This window comes from Bos mutus, chromosome 17 (assembly GCF_027580195.1).
Source record: "Bos mutus isolate GX-2022 chromosome 17, NWIPB_WYAK_1.1, whole genome shotgun sequence".
Classification (NCBI taxonomy): domain Eukaryota; kingdom Metazoa; phylum Chordata; class Mammalia; order Artiodactyla; family Bovidae; genus Bos; species Bos mutus.
This window is the reverse complement of record NC_091633.1, coordinates 59639642-59660618: the sequence shown is the minus strand read 5'-3', so window position 1 is coordinate 59660618 and position 20977 is coordinate 59639642. Positions and strand designations below refer to the sequence as shown.

The 20977-nt window shown below is 42.3% G+C and overlaps 1 protein-coding gene across 4 annotated transcripts in view; it reads right to left on the bottom strand.

Moving 5' to 3' along the window:
- SMAD1 (SMAD family member 1) overlaps window positions 1–20977 on the bottom strand; it is an 83121-nt gene that overhangs the window by 15379 nt on the left and 46765 nt on the right. For all 4 annotated transcript variants that reach the window (XM_070386603.1, XM_070386602.1, XM_070386605.1 and 1 more), the window contains 2 exons: window positions 4451–4708; window positions 1601–1717 (listed from right to left, as the gene is read on the bottom strand). In XM_070386603.1, coding sequence (XP_070242704.1) covers window positions 1601–1717; window positions 4451–4708 — 375 coding nt within the window. The remainder of the gene's footprint in view (window positions 1–1600; window positions 1718–4450; window positions 4709–20977) is intronic.

Below are 20977 nucleotides of genomic sequence, written 5' to 3'. Positions count from 1 at the left end.
AATATCAATAACCTCAGATATGCAGATGACACCACCCTTATGGCAGAAAGTGAAGAGGAACTAAAAAGCCTCTTGATGAAAGTCAAAGAGGAGAGTGAAAAAGTTGGCTTAAAACTCAACATTCAGAAAATGAAGATCATGGCATCTGGTCCCATCACTTCATGGGAAGTAGATGGGGAAACAGTGGAAACAGTGTCAGACTTTATTTTTTTGGGGTCCAAAATCACTGCAGATGGTGACTGCAGCCATGAAATTAAAAGACACTTACTCCTTGGAAGAAAAGTTATGACCAGCCTAGATAGCATATTCAAAAGCAGAGACATTACTTTGCCAACAAAGGTCCGTCTAGTCAAGGCTATGGTTTTTCCAGTGGTCATGTATGGATGTGAGAGTTGGACTGTGAAGAAAGCCAAGCGCCAAAGAATTGATGCTTTTGAACTGTGGTGTTGGAGAAGACTCTTGAGAGTCCCTTGGACTGCAAGGAGACCCAGCCAGTCCATTCTAATGGACATCAGTCCTGGGTGTTCGTTGGAAGGACTGATGCTAAAGCTGAAACTCCAATACTTTGGCCACCTCATGTGAAGGGTTGACTCACTGGAAAAGACCCTGATGCTGGGAGGGACTGGGGGCAGGAGGAGAAGGGGACGACAGAGGATGAGATGGCTGGATGGGATCAACAACTCGATGCACATGGGTTTGAGTGAACTCCGGGAGTTGGTGATGGACAGGGAGGCCTGGCGTGCTGCGATTCATGGTGTTGCAGAGTCGGACATGACTGAGCGACTGAACTGAACTGAACTGAAAGAATGAAATAACACATACCTAGTAATGAACTTGTATTTTAACTTCAATTTGCGTTGTTGTTTTTTAGTCACAAAGTCATGTCAGACTCTTTGTGACACCACGGACTGTAGCCAGCCAGGCTCCTCTGTCCATGGAATTCTCCAGGCAAGAATACTGGAGTGGGTTGCCATTTCCTACTCGAGGGGATCTCAGGTACTGAACCCGTGTCTCCTCCATTGTAGGCAGATTCTTTACCACTGTGCCACCTGTGAAGTCCTTCCACTTGCCTTAATTGAAGCATGCGCGCAGGGAACAAATGCTGTTAGTTTGGTTCCGCTGCCACTATTCTAGATGAGGGCCAGAAGGAAGACGAGGCTTATGAATATTTATCCTGACAACAAAAGAAGCCTTTGGAAAGCCTTGTTATATGATCTTTTCATTTTGGAAATCACCAGTGAAAACTCTACTTCAATTTTATACTCACTTTTTTTCCCCTCAACATCCCTTTGTCTTTCACTTAAAGATATTCTTTTATCACCAATTTGGAAGTATTAAGTACTAAGGCTCTAAACAGATGGCTGCACAATTATATTTAGACTTTCATTAGCTAAATCAGTGTGTCTGTTCTTCATATAAAAGGCTTATTTCTAATCCAAGGAATTCTTTCTACTGAAATTCTCTTATAAGTGCTCCTTATATATTTTATAGCTTCAAATAGCTATCTTTTTCAAGACTAATAAAAAATTTGTGAGAGAAAGCAACATTTGGACAGAGAACTTCAGACTCTAAAAAGAGAAGCAGCAGCAGTTCATTCTACCTCCTCTGTTGATTTCTGAAGGCAGAGAAGGTGCCATCATATTTGTGTCCATGGGTTGAGAGCCATCCTGGGTCATGGGGTCTTCAGGGGGCAGGTAAGCAGGTGGGGGTGTATCTGCTACAAAATTAAAAAAAAAAAAAGATTTGTTTATCCTTAGTAAACACACAAGCAAACAAGCTTAAAACATATATTCTCTTCCATGCTGAAATTCTTAAGAGATTGAGTGGCCACTTCACTGTCCCCATCTGAAGACTAGATGATACTGAACACTGGGCTTGGGGTATGCTTTGTGAAGATGGCTACCATCTCATATTCTTCTATGACTGCAGTGAAAACTCAGTGGGAGGAAAGCATCGTATACCAGTTCTGGAAGCTGTCTGCCTACCCAGGATCACTCCTTTTTACAACAATCAGAGGAGTATTTAAATGTGCTTGCACACGACCCACCTTCAAAGGACCTCTGCATTTTGTCATTTCCCTGGTGGATGGAAAACTTTTGAAAGCTACAAGGACTTCTTCAGAAAAGGAGCTTCAGGGTCTCGTGCATTAAATCTATGGGCTCTTAGGAATTTACCAACTGAGTTTCAAGACAGCCAACTTACTGACTCAAACTCTGAATTTCCCGTGACTTCAAGAAGTCCGCTAGGACCACCTAACTTCCTATCCACTCAAATAGTCTCTAGCAACAGAATTAGAGGAAATAAATCAGTTTGTCACAACTATCTTCTATTTCAGAATTTTTGTATACATTTCTTCTGGAAAAGTTCACAATCAACTGGCAAATAAGATGCAAACATCGTGATTTTTGAAACAACACTAACACAAGTCTTGTGCTTTTGCATTTTTCACTTTTAATTTTTTTTTGACGTGGACCAATTTTTAAGTCCTTACTGAATTTGTTATGACATTGCTTCTGTTTTGGTTATTTTGGCCACGAGGCATGTGGGACCTCAGCACCCCGACCAGGTATGAAATCTACAGCCCCTGCATTGGAAGGAGTCTTAACCACTGGACCACCAGCGAAGTCCCAGTCTTGTACTTTCTTAAGTAAAATACAGGGTATGGTTTTCCCACAAATAATTCTTTGTGATGGAAAAACGAGTTTCTCAAGGGCCACGGCGAGCCCATGGTACCATCTGGCACATATGACAGAGCAGGAAACACAGCTTCATCTTAACCAGTAGCCTGGATGACACCACTCGGGGCAACCGTCAAATAGAAAAAGCTAACACGGCTCTTGCAGAGTTTCTCAGTGATTTCCCAGACTGACTCTCCAGCTGAATCATACCCTGGCCACTTCCACCGTCTCCCCCACCCCCCCACCCCCTCGTCCCTCAGCTGCTACCAAGCACAGAGACAGGACCTCAGGGACCTGATCCGGATGCCTTTTCTACTCTTTCTACCGCTTTTTTAAAATTCAGCTTCTTCCTTGCAGCTGTAACACTGCCTCTGTTTTATTTCCAGCCAAAAACGAAGACAAAGAGCCTCCTCTGAGACCAAATCCAATAAATTTCTGCAAGCAGACTGGTGAAAACTTCATCACCCTCCTGTGGCCTCAGCTCCGGTGGGAAGGACCACATCCTATGGGTGATGCTCTGCTCTCTCCGTGAGGCCCTCCTCCCACCCCTTCAGCTTTCTCTGCTCCACATTTCTCTACTCGGCCTGTGCCTCAATCCCTGACAGCCAGGGACAGTGTAAATTCAAGCAATGATCTTCAGTATTTTCCACTCTTGGGGCTACCCTGAGTCTGCCACTGCTTCAAAGCCACCCAAAACATCTAACTTTGACTCCAACCTGTTCCTCAAACTCAACGGGTCCAGGAGGGGACAGGAAATCACCAGATGATATGAGTTGGATTTTGAAATAAATCTGTCTCCCATCCTCCTCATCTTAAACAGTTTCTGATTGAAAAACAAGCCAGTTCAATATAAACAGGCTTAAAATGCAAAAAAGCACTAAGGACATAAATAAAAGATAAGAATATCAAGTATGGGCCACTTTTCAATTTTTGAGAAGACACTAGCTCTGCTATCGAATTCAAATTGGCCTCCAAACATTTCAATATGTTAAACATGCTTGCCCACTCATTTTCCCTTCTTGAAATGTTAATAGATGTCAAGTGTATCTTTGCTTAATGTACCCTCTGTGAGGCTGACTGGCTAGGAATCTGGCACTAATCATTTTTATTGTTCTGAGATGCTGGCTTATTAACCTATAACGCGAAAAATATAATGTCCTAATTAATCATTTAATTGACAGACATTACACCCTCAGAGAAGCCTACAGAAGGATAATGGTCTTTTGTCTTTGCTAAGTTAAACAAGCAGATGGTTACCGGTACTTCTGTTGCAAGTCCTTTGTTGTTCAAGTCTATGTTTCTCAGGATTACATCACCACTTAAACGAATTTAATTAAGTGTGTGTGGGGGTGTGTGTGTGTGAGATCCCCCAGGAAATATCTCTTCTGAGGCTGCACTTATGACAGGGTTTTTTTTTTTTTCCTTGCATGAAAACAGCAAATGTGTGCGGCGTGCTATTTTTTTTCCGCTCGCTTTTATCAAGAGCAAAGGCTGGAACGACCATGCCACTCCCAGAAGGATGCAGCTGTTTCAAAACCTTTCAAAAATCAAACACGAAAACGTATTCAAGCATCTGTGCCGGACAAATAAAACACCGCCTTGCTTGGCTACGAGGTGTCTCCTTCCATTCAAAGTTGTATCCTGAGTTTTAGAGCACAGCGCCATGTCCCAAGGCTTGCGAGCTCTCCCCATTCCAGGAAACCCGGCTTCTCCATGGCACTGTGATGACGCGTCTCACTGACCACAGGACATTACTGAATGCAGCAACCTACCTGGCATCTGAAAGGGGCTTCCTGGGTCTGAGCTGGTCGGAGAGTGAGGGTACGTGCTGCTGCTGCTTCCAGGAGAGTTGGGGTAACTGCTGTTGGGAGAATGAGGAAACGGATGGCTGTTGGGCTGCTGGAAAGAATCCGGGAAAGTGGCGTTGAGTGGCATGTGAGGCTCATTTTGCCCTAAGTTGCGGAACTGAGCTAAGAGGCTGTGCTGAGGATTGTATTCGCTGTGTCTTGGAACCAGTACTGGAGGAAGAACTGGAAAAGGGGAAAGGGAAAAAAAAAAGAGGGACCAAAGTGAGAATGATGAAAATCTTTTAATAAGGTCACACTAAAACACAACCAAGTTGAAACATAATCTGTAAGTCACAACAAGTTATTTGAACCTTGTCGTGCTGCCAACTCAAAAGCACCATTCAAATGAAAAGCCATTTCCCACTTGGCAACAAATGCCGTAAAAATGATGATGGTCTGCTCAGAATCATTGACGGGCCAGCCCGAGACCTGCAGCATCAACCAAGTGCCCAGGCAAAGTCTGCAAAACACATTCTTTTACGTGAAAAATGTTAAAGTTCCCTGATTCTTAATTTTCTCACCCACTAAAAACCAAGGTACAACTAAGAACATACATTGCCATTGACAATTCCAGTTTACCTCCCTGGCGGAAAAGATTTCACACTTAAGAGTTAATAATATTTATTGAATGCTGTGAATTATCCACCACAAATGTTTTAAAATTCTTTACTGAATTTGTTACAATATTGCTTCTGTTTAATGTTTTGATTTTTTTGGCTGTGAGGCACGTGGGATCTCAGCTCCCTCACCAGGGAGCGATCCCGTGCCCCCTGCATTTGAAGGCAAAATCCCAGCCACTGGACCACCAGGGTGGTCCCTACTCACCACAGATGTTTTATTTATTTATTTATTTATTTTTTTTTTATATTTCTTTTGGCATAATTTTTATTCAAGGATAGAATTCCCATTCTCTTACAACATTCTTTCCATTCTCTTCAAATTCTTAACCATACATAATAGAAGTTTTTGTTTTTGTTTTTGTTTTGTTTTTTGCCCATCCTGAACCCTCCTCCCTCCTCCCTCCCCATACCATCCCTCTGGGTCGTCCCAGTGCACCAGCCCCAAGCATCCAGCATCGTGCATTGAACCTGGACTGGTATCTCGTTTCATACATGACATTTCACATGTTTCAATGCCATTCTCCCAAATCTTCCCACCCTCTCCCTCTCCCACAGAGTCCATAAGCCTGTTCTATACATCAGTGTCTCTTTTGCTGTCTCGTATACAGGGTTATCGTTACCATCTTTCTAAATTCCATATATATGCATTAGTATACTGTACTGGTGTTTGTCCTTCTGGCTTACTTCACTCTGTATAATAGGCTCCAGTTTCATCCACCTCATTAGAACTGATTCAAATGTATTCTTTTTAATGGCTGAGTAATACTCCATTGTGTATATGTACCACAGCTTTCTTATCCATTCATCTGCTGATGGACATCTAGGTTGTTTCCATGTCCTGGCTATTATAAACAGTGCTGCGATGAACATTGGGGTACACCTGTCTCTTTCCCTTCTGGTTTCCTCAGTGTGTATGCCCAGCAGTGGGATTGCTGGATCATAAGGCAGTTCTATTTCCAGTTTTTTAAGGAATCTCCACAGATGTTTTAAATGGACACGTTAGCTCACTTTAAACCAAAGCAAGTGTGCTGATAGTAACTAAGGTTGAGAGGATAAATACAATGAGCAGTATAAAATCCAAACGCCATGAAAATTATTAATTGGATAAAAATGCGATATTTTGTGGGACAGGCTTTATAGCGTGTCCCAGTAGTCACACTTGATGAACACTTTCCTCTAAGGATCTGAGTGCATTTACCACTTCTCAGCAACCCTTATCACCACCTGATAGGCAAAGGAAGCAATACAATCAGCATCTTACCAACTGAACACTCAAAGTACAAAGGTCAAAAAAATGTACGCCCTAGTAGAGAAGGAAATCAAACAAGTCAAATCACTCCCCAAAGCTCCGTGTGTTAGGAACCTAAGGAGTCAATAATTAGCAGGGCTGTTCTCAATCTCCAGAAAACTCCAGAGGCAAAGCAACGACGAGGGCGATGAGAAGGGAAGGGGCGGGCCAGCTACCAGAACCCTAACTGGGTTGTTCCTAAGCTTCTTGCCAGGGTCACCAGATGGCTCCTCCCGAAAAATAAAGGTCCCTGGAATCCCTACTGCTCTTGTGGCCTTGGTTAGAAGGAGAAAAACAGTCCATTTGGTAAACTGCATGAGAGGAGAAAGGAGGAGATTTAAAATCTGTTATTGTTACTGGGAGTTAGGACTCAGAATACATTTTCCCCAAGAAACTGTATTTAGTGGCATTAGGAATTAAGCAGATTTTTGAGGGCCTTCCAGTGAATCTATCCATGGCTTATATCATTTCTACAGGAAAAAGTGCTCTTAACACTTGGATCATAACTGATTCATGAGCTAAAAATTGTTTAAGTAAAAATTGGTTTCTGAAGGTGTTAAAATGTCTCATATACTGCATCTTAAATGTCTCCATAATCCTCCATAAAATTCACTGATTTCCCTACAACTTAATCCCTTAGAAACAAATCTTTTTAGTGTAATAAATGTATTTCCTTTTTCACACAGTGATGGAGTTTGTCCAAATTAAAAGCATGATTGTTACTTATAATGGAAAAGAATCTGAAAAAGAATGTATGTGTGTATATATATATATATGTATACAGCAGAATCACTTTGCTGTATATCTGCAACAAGCACAACACTGAAATGAATTATACTCCAATTAAAAAAAAAAACCTACAAAGAGAAAAAAAGAAAACGAAAAAACATAATTCTTCCTTTTACCTTTCAGTAATCACTTGAAATGTAAACTACTTTGGTTGAAGAAAAAGTTCCCAATAGTCACAAGCACTTTCCCGACACCAACAGAAATCTACTGGGTTGGTTAGAAGGTTCGTTTGAGTTTTTCCATAAGATGAACTTTTTGGTCAACCCAATATATTCCAAAATAGACACATGCTCTGAACCAGTGCAATATCTTTAAATTACCTACACAACCAAACACTTTTTTCCCTTTTTCTTTCAGCTGTTACAACTTGAATTACTGCTTCCCAATTTGTGTTTATAGTCACCTTACTATAACTTCTCCATTCTGATGCTTACCTTTAAAAGCTAGAAAATACTGGCCTCTAAACCCTCCTACCAACAGGAGCACAGACAGCAACAGAAAAATCAATTCTCCGTCTCTCTTCTCTCCCCCTTCCCTCCCCACTTACTTGGGCTCCTGTTTCAGTGACTCCTGTTGCCTAACAGTTTTACGACTGGGCATTTCTTTCTTCCCCGTTGCCTGCAAGGGAAGGCAGGGGAAGGCAATGTATTTCTGCACCTCCGGTGGATGCTCTGCGCACGTGTCCCCGTGTACCTGTTGTTCGGTGTGCAGTGGTCTGGCTCTAAAGCACAGGGCTGCCCTTGGTGTACACCACAGGCGAGATCAATCAGCTTTTGTACGTGACCTCGGAAGTGAACCACCAGCTACAACAAAGCAGCACTCTACAGATGAACTTGACAAGATCAATACCTTTTTTCTCACCTCTGACAAAAGGTGAGATGATTTTGCCACTCCTGATGTAGGTACAAGGTATATTTTAATAAACTTAAAAAAGGTATGGAGGTATCACACATCTATAGTAAAATGTATAAATCTTCATATAAATGGAATCATATACACCCTTGTGTCTGGCTTTAGTTCAACATGATGTTTGTATGATTTATCCAATGTTGCGTGTAACACCTCATTATATGTATGTATTACAATTTATTTACTCAGTCTGCCCATCTAATTTCCTCAGAGGATAATCAATTTCTTTTTTTTTTTTTTCTGGTTCCTGTGCATCTTCTTGAGGAAATTAAGCAGATAAATGTTTGCTTTCTTATTTCATCTTTATGAATAAAAAGAAAGGCAGCCCCTGCACTTTGCTTTCTTCAACTGTTTGTTGTTTGGTCACTAAGTCGTGTCCTGCTCTTTGAGACCCCATGGACTGTGCTTGGCCTCCCTGTCCTTCACCATCTCCTGGAGTTTGCTCAGATTCACATCCACTGAGCCTGTGATGCAATCTAACCATCTCATCGTCTTCTCCTTTGGCCTTCAATCTTTCCCAGCATCTTTACCAATGACATGGCTCTTAGCATATTCTAGAATTAACTTCATACTACCTATAGAGATCTTCCTAACTTGCTTTTATAGCTAACAGCACCATAGTTTATTCAACCTATCTCCAATATCTGGGCATTTAGGTAGTCTGCAATATTTTAACCATTATATACAATACTGCAATGACTAACCCCATGCATATACGGCAATACTGCTGAAGGTGTATCCTCGAGGCGGAAGTACTGCGTGAAAGGGTAAATACAGGCATAATTCTGTTATCATCAAGTCTCCATGCAGAGGGGTTGTGCCATTTTGCATAGCTACAGGCAATAAACGAAAGTGATTTTTCCCCCAAAGTCTCCCGAACAGACTATTCTGTCAAATGTTTTATTTTTTTGACAATTGGATGCGTGAAAAATGGTAGGCATTTTAGTGCCCTTTTACATTTCTATAGATGTCTTTTCATGTTGATCATCTTCTTACGTACTTCAGAAGACCTATTTTAGTCTTCTTTTGTGAACTGTCTGCTTGTACCTTTTGCTCACTTTTGGTCTTTCCATTTTTCATTAAAATAAGTAAATCATATAAATATATAGGCAAATATATCTTATCCATATTATAGATATTATATATTATCTATATAAGATATAATATCTTATATAAGATACATTATCTATATATAAAATATTGTATCTTATCTATATATCTTATATATATTAGAGATATCAGCCCATGATATATTATGTTCCAAATAGCTTATCACAGTCTGTCACTTTGCCTCTTGACTTTGCTTATGTGCAAGTTTATTTTTTGGTAGTCAAAATTTTTTTTAATTGCATGTGGATTTTGAGTCATAGAGTCTTCTTCTACACCCAGGTTGTAAGGAGGAATTCATCCAAGCATTCTTCCAATGCATGTAAGGTATCGTATTTTATTTAAATCTCTGATTCATCTGGAGTTCAGTTTATTTATACCATAAGGAGTAGATCTAATTTTATCTTTCCAAACGGCTAGCCAGCTGCCCCAAGACCATTTATTAAAAAGCCCACCTCTGTCCTAGTGGTCAGAGATGCCACCTTTCTCATAAGCTTCCACATATGTTAGGGTCTATTTTTCAGATGTTCCATCCCATTCCATTCTAGTCCATTGCCCTGTGTCACTCTGGTTTAATTATAGAGACTTTATGTGTGCATGCGTGCTCAGTCGTATTCAATGCTATGCGACCCCCACAGACTGTAGCCTGCGAGGCTCCTCTATCCATGGGATTTTACAGGCAGGAGTACTGGAGTGGGTTGCCATCTCCTCTTCCAAGGGATCTTCCCAACCCAGGGATTGAACCCGCGTCTCTTGCATCACCTGCACTGCAGGCGGATTCTTAACCACTGAGCCCCCTGGGAAGCCCCGTAGGGACTTTATAGTGTATGCTAATATCTGTAGGGCTAGTCCCCTCTCACAGTCCACTTCACAGTTTTACTCACATGCTTACTTTTTCATATGAACTTTGACGGTCACCTTGTCGACCTCCAGAAAAAAAAGATTACTGATCCTTTTACTGGGATCACATTGTATTTAAACATTAACTTAGTAAGAATTAATATCTTATAATGTTAAAATATTTTATTCAAGAACTGGGAAGGTCAAGTCTACTTTTGCATCTTTCAGGATCGTTCCATAGCTACGATCTGTACTAGTTTGCGAGGCCTGCCCATAACAAAGTACCACAGACCGTGGGGCTTAAATCACAGAAATTTATTTACTCAAAGTTCTGGTGGCTGGAAGTCCAAGAGTAAGGTGTTTGGCAAGTTGGTTTCTTCTGAAGCCTGTCTTCTTGGCTTGCAGATGGCCACTTGCTGTGGTTCTTCCATATTACCTCCCTGGTATCTCTCTTTATGTATCTCCCCATCTCCTCTTCTTATAAGGATACCAATTGGTTTTGAGTCCAGCCCAACAGCCTCATTTTAACTTTTTAAAGGCCCTATTTCCACATACAGTCACATTCTTAGGTACTTCTGACTGAGGCTTCAACAGATACATTTTGCAGGGGACAGAATTTAACCTATAACACTGTATTAGGATTTAAACATTTCTCGTTAAGTTTATTAAGTATTTTATCTTTTCTGTTGCTATTTTAAATGGAGTTTTCACATTTACCTTATACCTTTCACTTTCACTTATACCTTCTATCTGGTAATTATTTATATATTAGTTATTGATGTTTCTATTTTCTATGTTACTGTCTCCCTTGTTGTCTCAGCTATTTTTATCATTGACTCACTGTAGAGTTAGTTCTCCAGCAAATAATCGTGTCTCCCACAGCTAATTTTACTTCTTCCTTTCAAATTATTTTCCTGTGCCTAACTGAACTGATCAGTAGTGCCAATACTATGTTCAAAAGTAATGGAAATGGGCTTCTTTGGTGGCCCAGTGGTAAAGAATCCGCCTGCCAATGCAGAAGACACAGGTTCAAGCCCTGATCTAGAAGGATTCCCCATGCTGCAGAGCAACCATACCCATGTGTCACAACTACTGAAGCCCGTGAGCCCTAGAGCCTGAGCCCCGCAACAAAAGCGGTCACGGCCACGAGAAGCTTGGGCACCGCGACTGGAGAGCGGCTGGGTGTGGCTGTGTTAAAAAGCTCTACTTATACAAACAGCTAGCAGATATGACTTGGCCTGTGGGCAGTTTTCCAATCTCTGGCTGCTTGATTACTTAGGTTTTTCCCATATAACCTGTCATATATTTAGACTGGTGTATTAAAGTTCCTATTATTGGGTGTGTTTCTGTTTGTTTTTCCTGCCATACTGTACTTTATACAGGAGGTTGCTGTGATATTTGGTGCATATATGTTCACTTTAACACATCATTGACCATATGTATCACTAAGTTTTACAGCTTAAGATCGATCCAGCATTCATTATACAACTTATGATTGTCATAATCATTCACATTTCACTGTTAGGTCTTTGTCCCAATCCTGTGTATATGATAAATGCAAGTTTATTACCATAAAATATTAAAAAATGACACATCACAAAATTTCTCATTTCTGAAAGAGCCCCTGAAGAAATCCACCTTGTTGACTATCGAGTAAAATGAAAGAACATGTTCTAGAGGAAATAATGCCCAGAGGATGAAAAGAAAAATGCTGCGAAAAAGTGGAGTCTGCTCTTCTAAGGGAAAGTGCAGTGATCATGGTATATTTGTAAGAGACATTCTGTTCTTCTCCACGGAGATGGCAACTATATTGCTATCACACTCCAGTGAAGTATTAGAATGCTTTAGTGAGACATACAAAGTTTCAAATAAACACATTATGTGCAAAAAAAGTTGTTATTTACTCAAATGAGGGTGTTTCAATATTCACTTACAAAACAATCACCCACCCTGTTAGTTTCTGCAAAAACGCCCCAGTCAATAACGTGCTGAAGTGTCTCCCTGGGTCAGTGCCTTCTGGTCTTCTGAATTCTATTTTGTGTAATATCAGAATCACAATCCTCCACTTGTTGTTTACAGGTGCCTGATATATCTTTACCAATTCCTTGATTTTTAGCTTTTTAATCACTTTTTCTTGGGGGGGAGAGATGGTCTCTTGAAAACAGCATAAAGTTTTGCTTTCTGAACCAACTTAAAAATCTCTTAATTTTAATAGGTGATTAAGCCTATTTATGTTTATTGATAAGACTCATGCTTGGTATCAACTCATGTTATTTTTTGTTATTTATTATATTTACTGTACTTCTCTAAGTGGTGTAATTATTTGTCTTCTGTGTATTTTAAAAAGGAAACTCTAAACATAGTTCTATATTGCTGTAATATGATGATTTTTCTATTTGTATCTTTTAATGTCTTCCACTTTTTCCTTACTTAACCTTACTTAATTAATACTTAATTATTTAAGCCTGGAACCATGCTGAGCACATTATCACACCCTGCAAATAAGAAAGCTGGAGGGATAACTTACCTAAGGTCCCAGAGAAAGGGTGGAGAGTTGGGATTCAAACAAAGGCAACGGGCACTCTCAACCCGAGGTTCTGCTGTCTTGATGACCAACTTTCCAAGAATGTTAAATTCTGTCTGATATAGTCGGTTTAAGGGATGTTTAAGGGATAAGTGAGTAGAATAAATTCTAGAAGTGTTTCTGGACAAATTAAGGTCACGCAACTGACAGGAGAAAACTCCAGTCTAGTCAAATAAGTTCAATTATGAAACACTTCTAACTCCTTGATGATGCTAATAGGTGAATCACTATCAAATCTGATTCGTATAGCTTGAAGATTATAAATAAAGTATCTGTATATTTTGGCTTGCCTGGGACAGTCCCAGCCTGTAGTTGTTTTCTGATGGAATTATTAATAGGTGACCCAATGTCACTCCCAAAAGGGCTTCCCAGGTGGCGCTGGTGGTAAAGAACCCACCTGTCAATGCAGGAAACAGGAAACCCGCGTTCAATCCCTGGGTGGGGAAATGGCAACCCACTCCAGTATTCTTGCTGGAGAATCCCCATGGACAGAGGAGCCTGGCAGGCTACAGTCCATGGGGGTGCAAAGAGTCGGACACGACTGAAGCAACTTTCACTCTCAAAAGTGTTCTGGTTTGGACAGAAAATCTTATGGTCATCCAAACTATTAATAACTGATTACATTTAGGAATGGTATGGGGGTCTGAAACAGCTGCTAGACCTGGAATGAAGTATTAATGTGAAAGAGAAGGAATGGGGGGAAGCGAGCTAGGCAGGGTTATGTCCACACACACAAGCTGCTCTAAAACAAGGCCCAGGCGCCTCGCCTGGGCTGACTCCTGAAGGACAAGGAGACGCATGCTCTGTCCCAGAGTCTACCCAACCCCCAGTTCCTCTTCCTTTCATTTCAGCAATATTTCAATATGAAGCTATGTTTGCTACTGGGGGAAGAGAAAATAAAAAATACTCAGGCCAATGATCTACGTGTAAACAAACCTCTATGAAATACTTATTTCCTGGGTGAGAGGCTGATGAGCCAGGCGAGAGGAGTGAGATGTGCAAACTCTACAAGTGACTCAGGCCAGAAACTGGAAGGGAGAGAGGGTGAGGAGTATCCTCCTCTTAGTATTTCTTTCCATGTTTTAGTCTGTTTCTAGTTTAGGGAAAAGAGAAACAGGGGAGCACTGACTCTTCTGGGAACCCTTTTCCTCGGCACACTGATGAAACTACTCCTACCTGGCAACTTGAGAGAATGACTTACGTTTGCAGCTTCCCTTTAAGGACTGTTCCTACTGGTTCATTTGAATTGTGAGAATCTCCTCCAAAAGAGGGACCCAATGTTTAAACACTTTCTTTACACCCATAAATTTCTTTTTGAATTGAATCATTTAAAATTCCGAATGTGTTGTATCATCCTTGTATTTTAGGAGTCCTAATGGACGGAGGAGCCTGGTAGGCTGCAGTCCGTGGGGTCACGAAGAGTCAGACACGACTGAGGGACTTCACTTTCATGCATTGGAGAAGGAAATGGCAACCCACTCCAGCGTTCTTGTCTGGAGACTCCCAGGGACGGGGGAGCCTGGTGGGCTGCCGTCTATGGGGTCACACAGAGTCGGACACGACTGAGCGACTTTACTCTCACTTTTCACTTTCATGCATTGGAGAGGGAAATGGCAACCCAGTCCAGCGTTCTTGCCTGAAGAATCCCAGGGACGGCGGAGCCTGGTGGGCTGCCATCTATGGGGTTGCACAGAGTCGGACACAACTGAAGTGATTTAGCAGCAGCAGCAGCAGCAGCAGCAACCCTGGAGAATCCTATGGACGGAGGAGCCTGGTGGGCTACAGTCCACGGGGTCACAAAGAGTCGGACACGACTGAGCGACTTAACTTTCAACTTTTCAACCTTGGTTAAAATAAACAAAAAACTTGAGCTGTTTTCACACTATCTCTTCAGGTGGATTCTAGTTTGGGGGGTGAGGGGGAAGGCTCCTAGATAATTTCACGACACCTCCCTCCACCTACTCAAAAACTCCTAGTAACTGCGTACGTATCTTTTCCTAATCGCTCACGAGGAAAAAAGTCAAATTTCTGCCTTTTGAAGTATTTATGCATCTATTTCAGTTGGGGTTTCCCTAGTGGCAGGAGATGTGGGTTCAATCCCTGGGTCAGGAAGATCCCCTGGAGAAAGAAATGGAAACCCACTCCAGTATTCTTGCCTGGGAAATCCCCATGGACAGAGAAGCCAGGTGGGCTACAGTCCATGGGGTTGCAAGAGCCGGATACAACGTAGCAACTAAACCCACGGGCACCATTCAGTTAAAAAAAGAAATAAAATCCCTTTTCTAGTCAATAGGGAAACCAAACTAAGAAAGGCTCAGGATGTATTTTTGTTTCCGGAACCGAGTTTAAGCAGCCATTGGTATTCTGCCACTGGACTCAGCTTTTCTGCATTACCAGGGCACAGGGAAAAGGAATGAAAAAGAAGCAAGAAACAGCTAACCCGGAGACGGGGGCTGGGCTGTGCAAAGTATTCTTGTATACCCTCCAGATCGGTGAACGTTTTTCAGATTTTGAAATTCTATCACTAAGTCATCTGCATAAAGCAGTCTTGTAACCAGATGAAGGTAGATGAGGCTACGATATGCCAAATGTTCATGGACAAAAATTTTTTTTTCACACACACGAGAGTTCTGATAACAAAGCTGCCAGGCTGTTGCCTCTGTCCACACAGACATGATGGCAAATAAGCTGGCTGCGACCCAGCAGTACATAACACTCTTTAGTTCTGAAGACGTGGAAAAGAGTTTAGGGTACAGTGGAGATGCCCAAGTTCTAGCCTGATGATGATAATTATTAGTTTTGTGACTGAGAAAGTCAGTTAATTTCCCAGGGTCTCAATTTTCCTCACTCTGCTGAGCAAGGGGTCTGACGGCCCTTCTAGCCCTGAAGTGGGCAAGTCTGCTGCTGCTGCTGTGCTTATCTGGAGCATCATGGTGCCCAAGTGCCAGACCACACCTCGCTCAGGACAGTCAGTGAGGTCACCCGAGAGCAGGATGGTGGTCCAGGGCTAATGGGAGCTTAGGTCCCTGAGATCGGGTCCCGCGGCCTCAATTCTCATCTGAAAATAGGTGGGGGGTGGTGAGGAGAGAGAGGGTAGTCAACCTGCCAGAGCAGCTGTGCCCAGTATCATAACTGTACCAAGCACATGTCCCTCGATTCGGTGTGTGTTCGTGACCTCCTAAATAGAAACATTTCCAGAAGAGAGTGGTGGAGAGGGTAAAACTACTTAAAAGTTAATAGTATATGCAATTATGAAATAAAATTCCTGACCTCAGGATATGAGGTCTACACTGGAGAAAAGATTCTCAGGACACTTAATTGAGGTTAAATTTTAACGCAAATAGAACCCCAAGTCCCTGAACGGGGGCACTTTATCTTGTGTGCTTACTGGTAGTGACGAGGCAGAAGGCAGGGTGTGAAGCAACATTAGCTAATGTTCACTGGGCACTCCATATACACTCAGAGAACCCCGGGGCCAGGCTTGGGGGGACATGGCAGATGCTGACATCAGTGGGACAGTCACTGCCCCTGCCCACCCGGAGTTTATAACAGATCCCGAATTCTCATGGCAGACGCAGAAGCAGGCTCAGCCCAGCTCTGTGACAACGTCTGAGGTCACACAGCTGCTAAGTGGAGGGCCAGGGTTTGAATCAAGGTCTACTCATAATAACCACCAGACGACTGTACTCAGTACTGTAAGACTGGAAAGAGATTGTGTATTTAACATACTCTTTTCATTCTTCTGCTTAGTGTTTGGAGGGAACACCTTTTTAAAAGTTAAGATGATTTTTGTCTAAAGATAGCAACTTTACAGTATTTGCTTCCTTGGTGGCTCAGATGGTAAAACGTCTGCCTGCAATGCGCGAGACCCAGGTTCGATCCCTGGGTTGGGAAGATCCCCTGGAGAAGGAAATGGCAACCTACTCCAGTACCCTTGCCTGGAAAATCCCACGGATGGAGGAGCCTGGTAGGCTACAGTTCATGCGGTCACAAAGAGTCAGACACCACTGAGCGACTTCACTTCCTCTCACTTTGTAGTATTTACTTTTGAGGAATGTATCAATTACTCTTTTTTTTATTAATTTAATTGGAGGCTAACTGCTTTACAATATCATGCTGGTTTTTGCCCTACACTGACTTGAATCAGCTATGGGTGTACATGTGTCCCCCTGTCCCAAACCCCCCTCCCACCTCTCTCCTCATCCCATCCCTCAGGGTTGTCCCAGTGCGTCAGCCTTGAGTGCCCTGTTTCATACACCAAAGTTGGACTGGTGATCTATTTCACACATGGTAATATACATGTTTCAATGCTATTCTCTCAAATCATCCCACCCTCAGCTTCTCCCACAGAGTCCAAAAGTCTGTTCTTTATATCTATGTCTCTTTTGCTGTCTTGCACATAGGGTCGTCATTACCATCTTTCTAAATTCCATATATATGCATTAATAAACTGTATTGGTGTTTTTCTTTCTGACTTACTTCACTCTGTATAAGAGCCTCCAGTTTCATCTACCTCATTAGAACTGACTCACTCTTGAGTACACATACATGAACAGAAGATGAACATGTGAACAAAACTTAAATATAAACAAAGAAATGAACTGTATTCAACAAAAGTATCTGTGAAAAAAGGTTAAATTTACTTAACACATTATTGACCAGACACGTATTAGTGCCATAGGAGTTAAGTTTCTGCAAAAATTCCCCAGTCGATAATGTGTTTAAAAGGGCCTAAATTGAAATCAACTTCTGAGAACCCAACTTCCTAAGTAATAGGGGATTCCCTCTTTCCAAATACCAAAGGGGATCCCCTTGAAACACATCTGCAAGATTATGTGCCCACAGGATGTCCTCTAAGACTCCATGACCTACTGCAGATACAGGCTCCAACCTACCCTGTGGGATAACTCTCTCACCCTGCTCCTTACCCAGCACCCCAAGCTTCCAGCAGTTTCCATCTGCTGGTTTCATACTCCTGTACTTTCACTCACTTGATATACTCCCAAATCTCAGGTTCAGAGTCATTTCCTTTAGGGTATCTTTCCTATTCTTTCTACCCACCCCCAGAAGAAACGAATTTCTCTTTCCTTTGTGCCCCACTGCGGCTTAGACTATCATGCCATCAGCAACATTTTACTGCTAATTTGACTTTACCTCACTCAGACCACCAGCCCCTTCGGGAGAGAATTGAGCTTTTTTTCTTCTGTATCGTCCAGCGCCTGGTATATAATAGGTCCCTAATAAAATTTTTTTTCAATTAATTTATGTTTGTGAACTATATTACTATTTTTGGATTAGTTATTATAAGCTGACTAATATAGACCTTGCTCGAAGCACAGTCCTCAATTAGGAAGACAGTTGTTTCGAGGAAGATTCCTCTACCTCACCCCCACACAACAGATACGACCTTCTGGGGTTTGAGTGAACGCAGCCTGGGTGGGGAAGGTGAGGGGTTACCGTATTTATTGGCAATGCAGCCCCATGCTTCCTGTCCTGTCTCCGTCTCTAGCTGTGGAACTTGGACTTCAATTTTCTCACCTTGTTAGATGTCTAAGCAGCATCCCTTCCACCTCTAAAACTTGATACAGCATCAGCCTCAATTCTCGGGTATGTAGATTAAGTTAGAATGATACAGAGAAGACCAGCATGGCTTTATACTAAGCTGACAAGAAAATTCAGTGTCCAGGTTTTTTGGTCAGAAGGCTTAGAGCCACAGAAAAGGCAATGGCTTCAGATCAAGAAGCCCAGGGTCCTGGCGGGGTGAATTCAGGCGCAGGAGCCTCCGTTTCCCTCCAGGGCTAGAGACCCCGTTCTGGGAGGCCGAACGTGGCCGGCTCTCTCCAGTTCTGCTTCCATCCTTATTCCAGGTTCCTTTCCTCTGCCCAATATTTATTTGCTTAACTCCCACAGAAGGAAGGTGCTATGTTATCAGAGACTTCATAGCTTGTTAGAGATAAAAAAAAAAAGTCAGGGTGTCAGCTTAAAATATCAGGAGAGGAAAAGGTCCTTCATAAGGTTCACAGGAAGTTAAAAGAGTTAGAAGCAAGCTTTAGCTTTGGACTTCTGGATGGAAGTCTTGTTCAATTACTTCGGAGCCAATTGATGGGGAATTCACTCTTTACACCTCATTTCTTACTAGTAAAATGGGAACATTAGTACTTCTCACAGGTTTCTTTGTATTTAAACATGTATATTGTGCTGACTTATGTCAAGTACTGTATCAAATGTTAACTAATCTATGCTGGGAAAGAGTGAGGGCAAGAGGAGAAGGGGGAGGTGGAGGATGAGATGGTTGGATGGCATCACTGACTCAATGGACATGAGTCTGAGCAAACTCCGGGAGATAGTGAAGGACAGGGAAGCCTGGAGTGCCACAGTCCATGGGGTCACAAAGAGTCGGACACAATTTAGCGACTGAAGAACAGTAACAATCCTCATAACAACGCTGACCTAGGGTGAATACTGAGGTAGAGACTACCTAACTTGCCCATGAATATACAACCAGGCAGGAGTGGAGACAGGTAGTCTCTTGATGTTGCTCAGGTCAGTTTTAACAAGTTCCTGGGCTCTGGTCAGCCCTGGCCTAGTGGGCCTGAGCATCTATCGGCTGCTATTGATATGGAAATGGTCATTCCCCAGGTGTCACAGCAGGCAGTCATTTGTAATTGCAGCAGCATGCAATCAGTTCTTATTCTGAGATCAAATTTGATTGTTAAATATATTCCAGGAAACAGACACTTGTTATCTAATGATGAAGACTGACTGATGGGAAATAAATACCAATAAAACCTCCAGAAACATCTGAAGCACAGGTGTAGACTCTCAGTTTACCATTTTTTGTTTAGTCACTCAGTCGTGTCTGACTCTTTTTGATCCCATGGACTGCAGCATGCCAGGCTTCCCTGTCCTTCACCATCTCCCAGAGCTTACTCAAACTCACGTCCATGAGTCGGTGATGCCATCCAACCATCTCATTCTCTGTCGTCCCCTTCTCCTCCTGCCTTCAATCTTTCCCAGCATCAGGGTCTTCTCCAGTGAATCAGCTCTTCCCATCAGGTGGCCAAAGTATTTGAGCTTCAGTATCAGTTCTTCTAATGAATATTCAGGGTTGATTTCCTTTAGAACTGACTGATTTGATCTATCAATCCCAAACTCAAGCAGCTGGTGCACATATTTTGGATTAAATCCTCTGCCACTGAAAATTTTGGATACCTTTCTCCTTTGTCAAAGAAAGAAAACTGGCTGAGTGTGGGGAATGACTCCTTTAGGGAAGCAGCAGTGTGCTGAGTGGCAGCATGGACTTTGTGGTTAGACTTCAACTACAAAGTTGAAGTTTGAATGCCGCCTCGCCCCTTAAAGCCACGTGACACAACAGCAGCTCAGAGGCCCAGCTGCTTGGCATCTCTCTGCACCTCTTACAGCTGAGGTCAGGAGGAAATGAGCATGCACGTGAGTCCATGAGCATGGTGCTTGGCACATAAAAAGCAGCTGTTTTAATTTTTATTGCTGTTATTAATACCATAAATATTGCCCCTGGAATAACACAGATCTGAACTGCACAGATCCACAATCATGGAATACCTCCCCCTCTCTCCGCAAAGGCTTCCCTGGTGGCTCAGACGGTAAAGCGTCTGCCTGCAATGCGGGAGACATGGGTTCGATTCCTGGGTTGGGAAGATCCCCTGGAGAAGGAAATGGCAATCCACTCCAGCACTCTTGCCTGGAAAATCCCATGGACGGAAGAGCCTGATAGGCTACAGTCCATGGGGTCGAGAAGAGTCGGACACGACTGAGCGACTTCACTTTACTTCAAATATGTACTACATGATCTTCAGGTGGTTGAATCCCATATTGCAAAACCGTGGACATGGAGGCCTGACTTTAAATTCATACATGGATTTTCCACAGTGTGGAGGGCTCTAAACTCCGAGTTGTTCATTAATCAACTGTACTATAGTTTTCTGAAGAATGTGTTTGGTGAAAAACGTAACATTACGAATTTTGTTCTTCTTCTGAAGAAGATGTGCACAGAAGTTATGCTCTTTGTATCACTGTTTCAGCCACATTTAACGTTCCCAGAGTGCAGAAAGCCTGTTCACGTGCATGATTTAATCCTCAGCATGACCTTGGAAGGTAGATATTATCACTCCCCATTTCACAGGTTAGCAAACACAAGCTCAAAGAGGAGAAGGAACCAGCCCAAGGTCAAAATTACCAAGTGCCAAATTTTAGTCCAAGCCTTCTGACCCGAGTTTCTACCCCACCACGTTTTAACCTTACAACTACAGAGAAGTATCTCCTTTAACAGTTCCCAT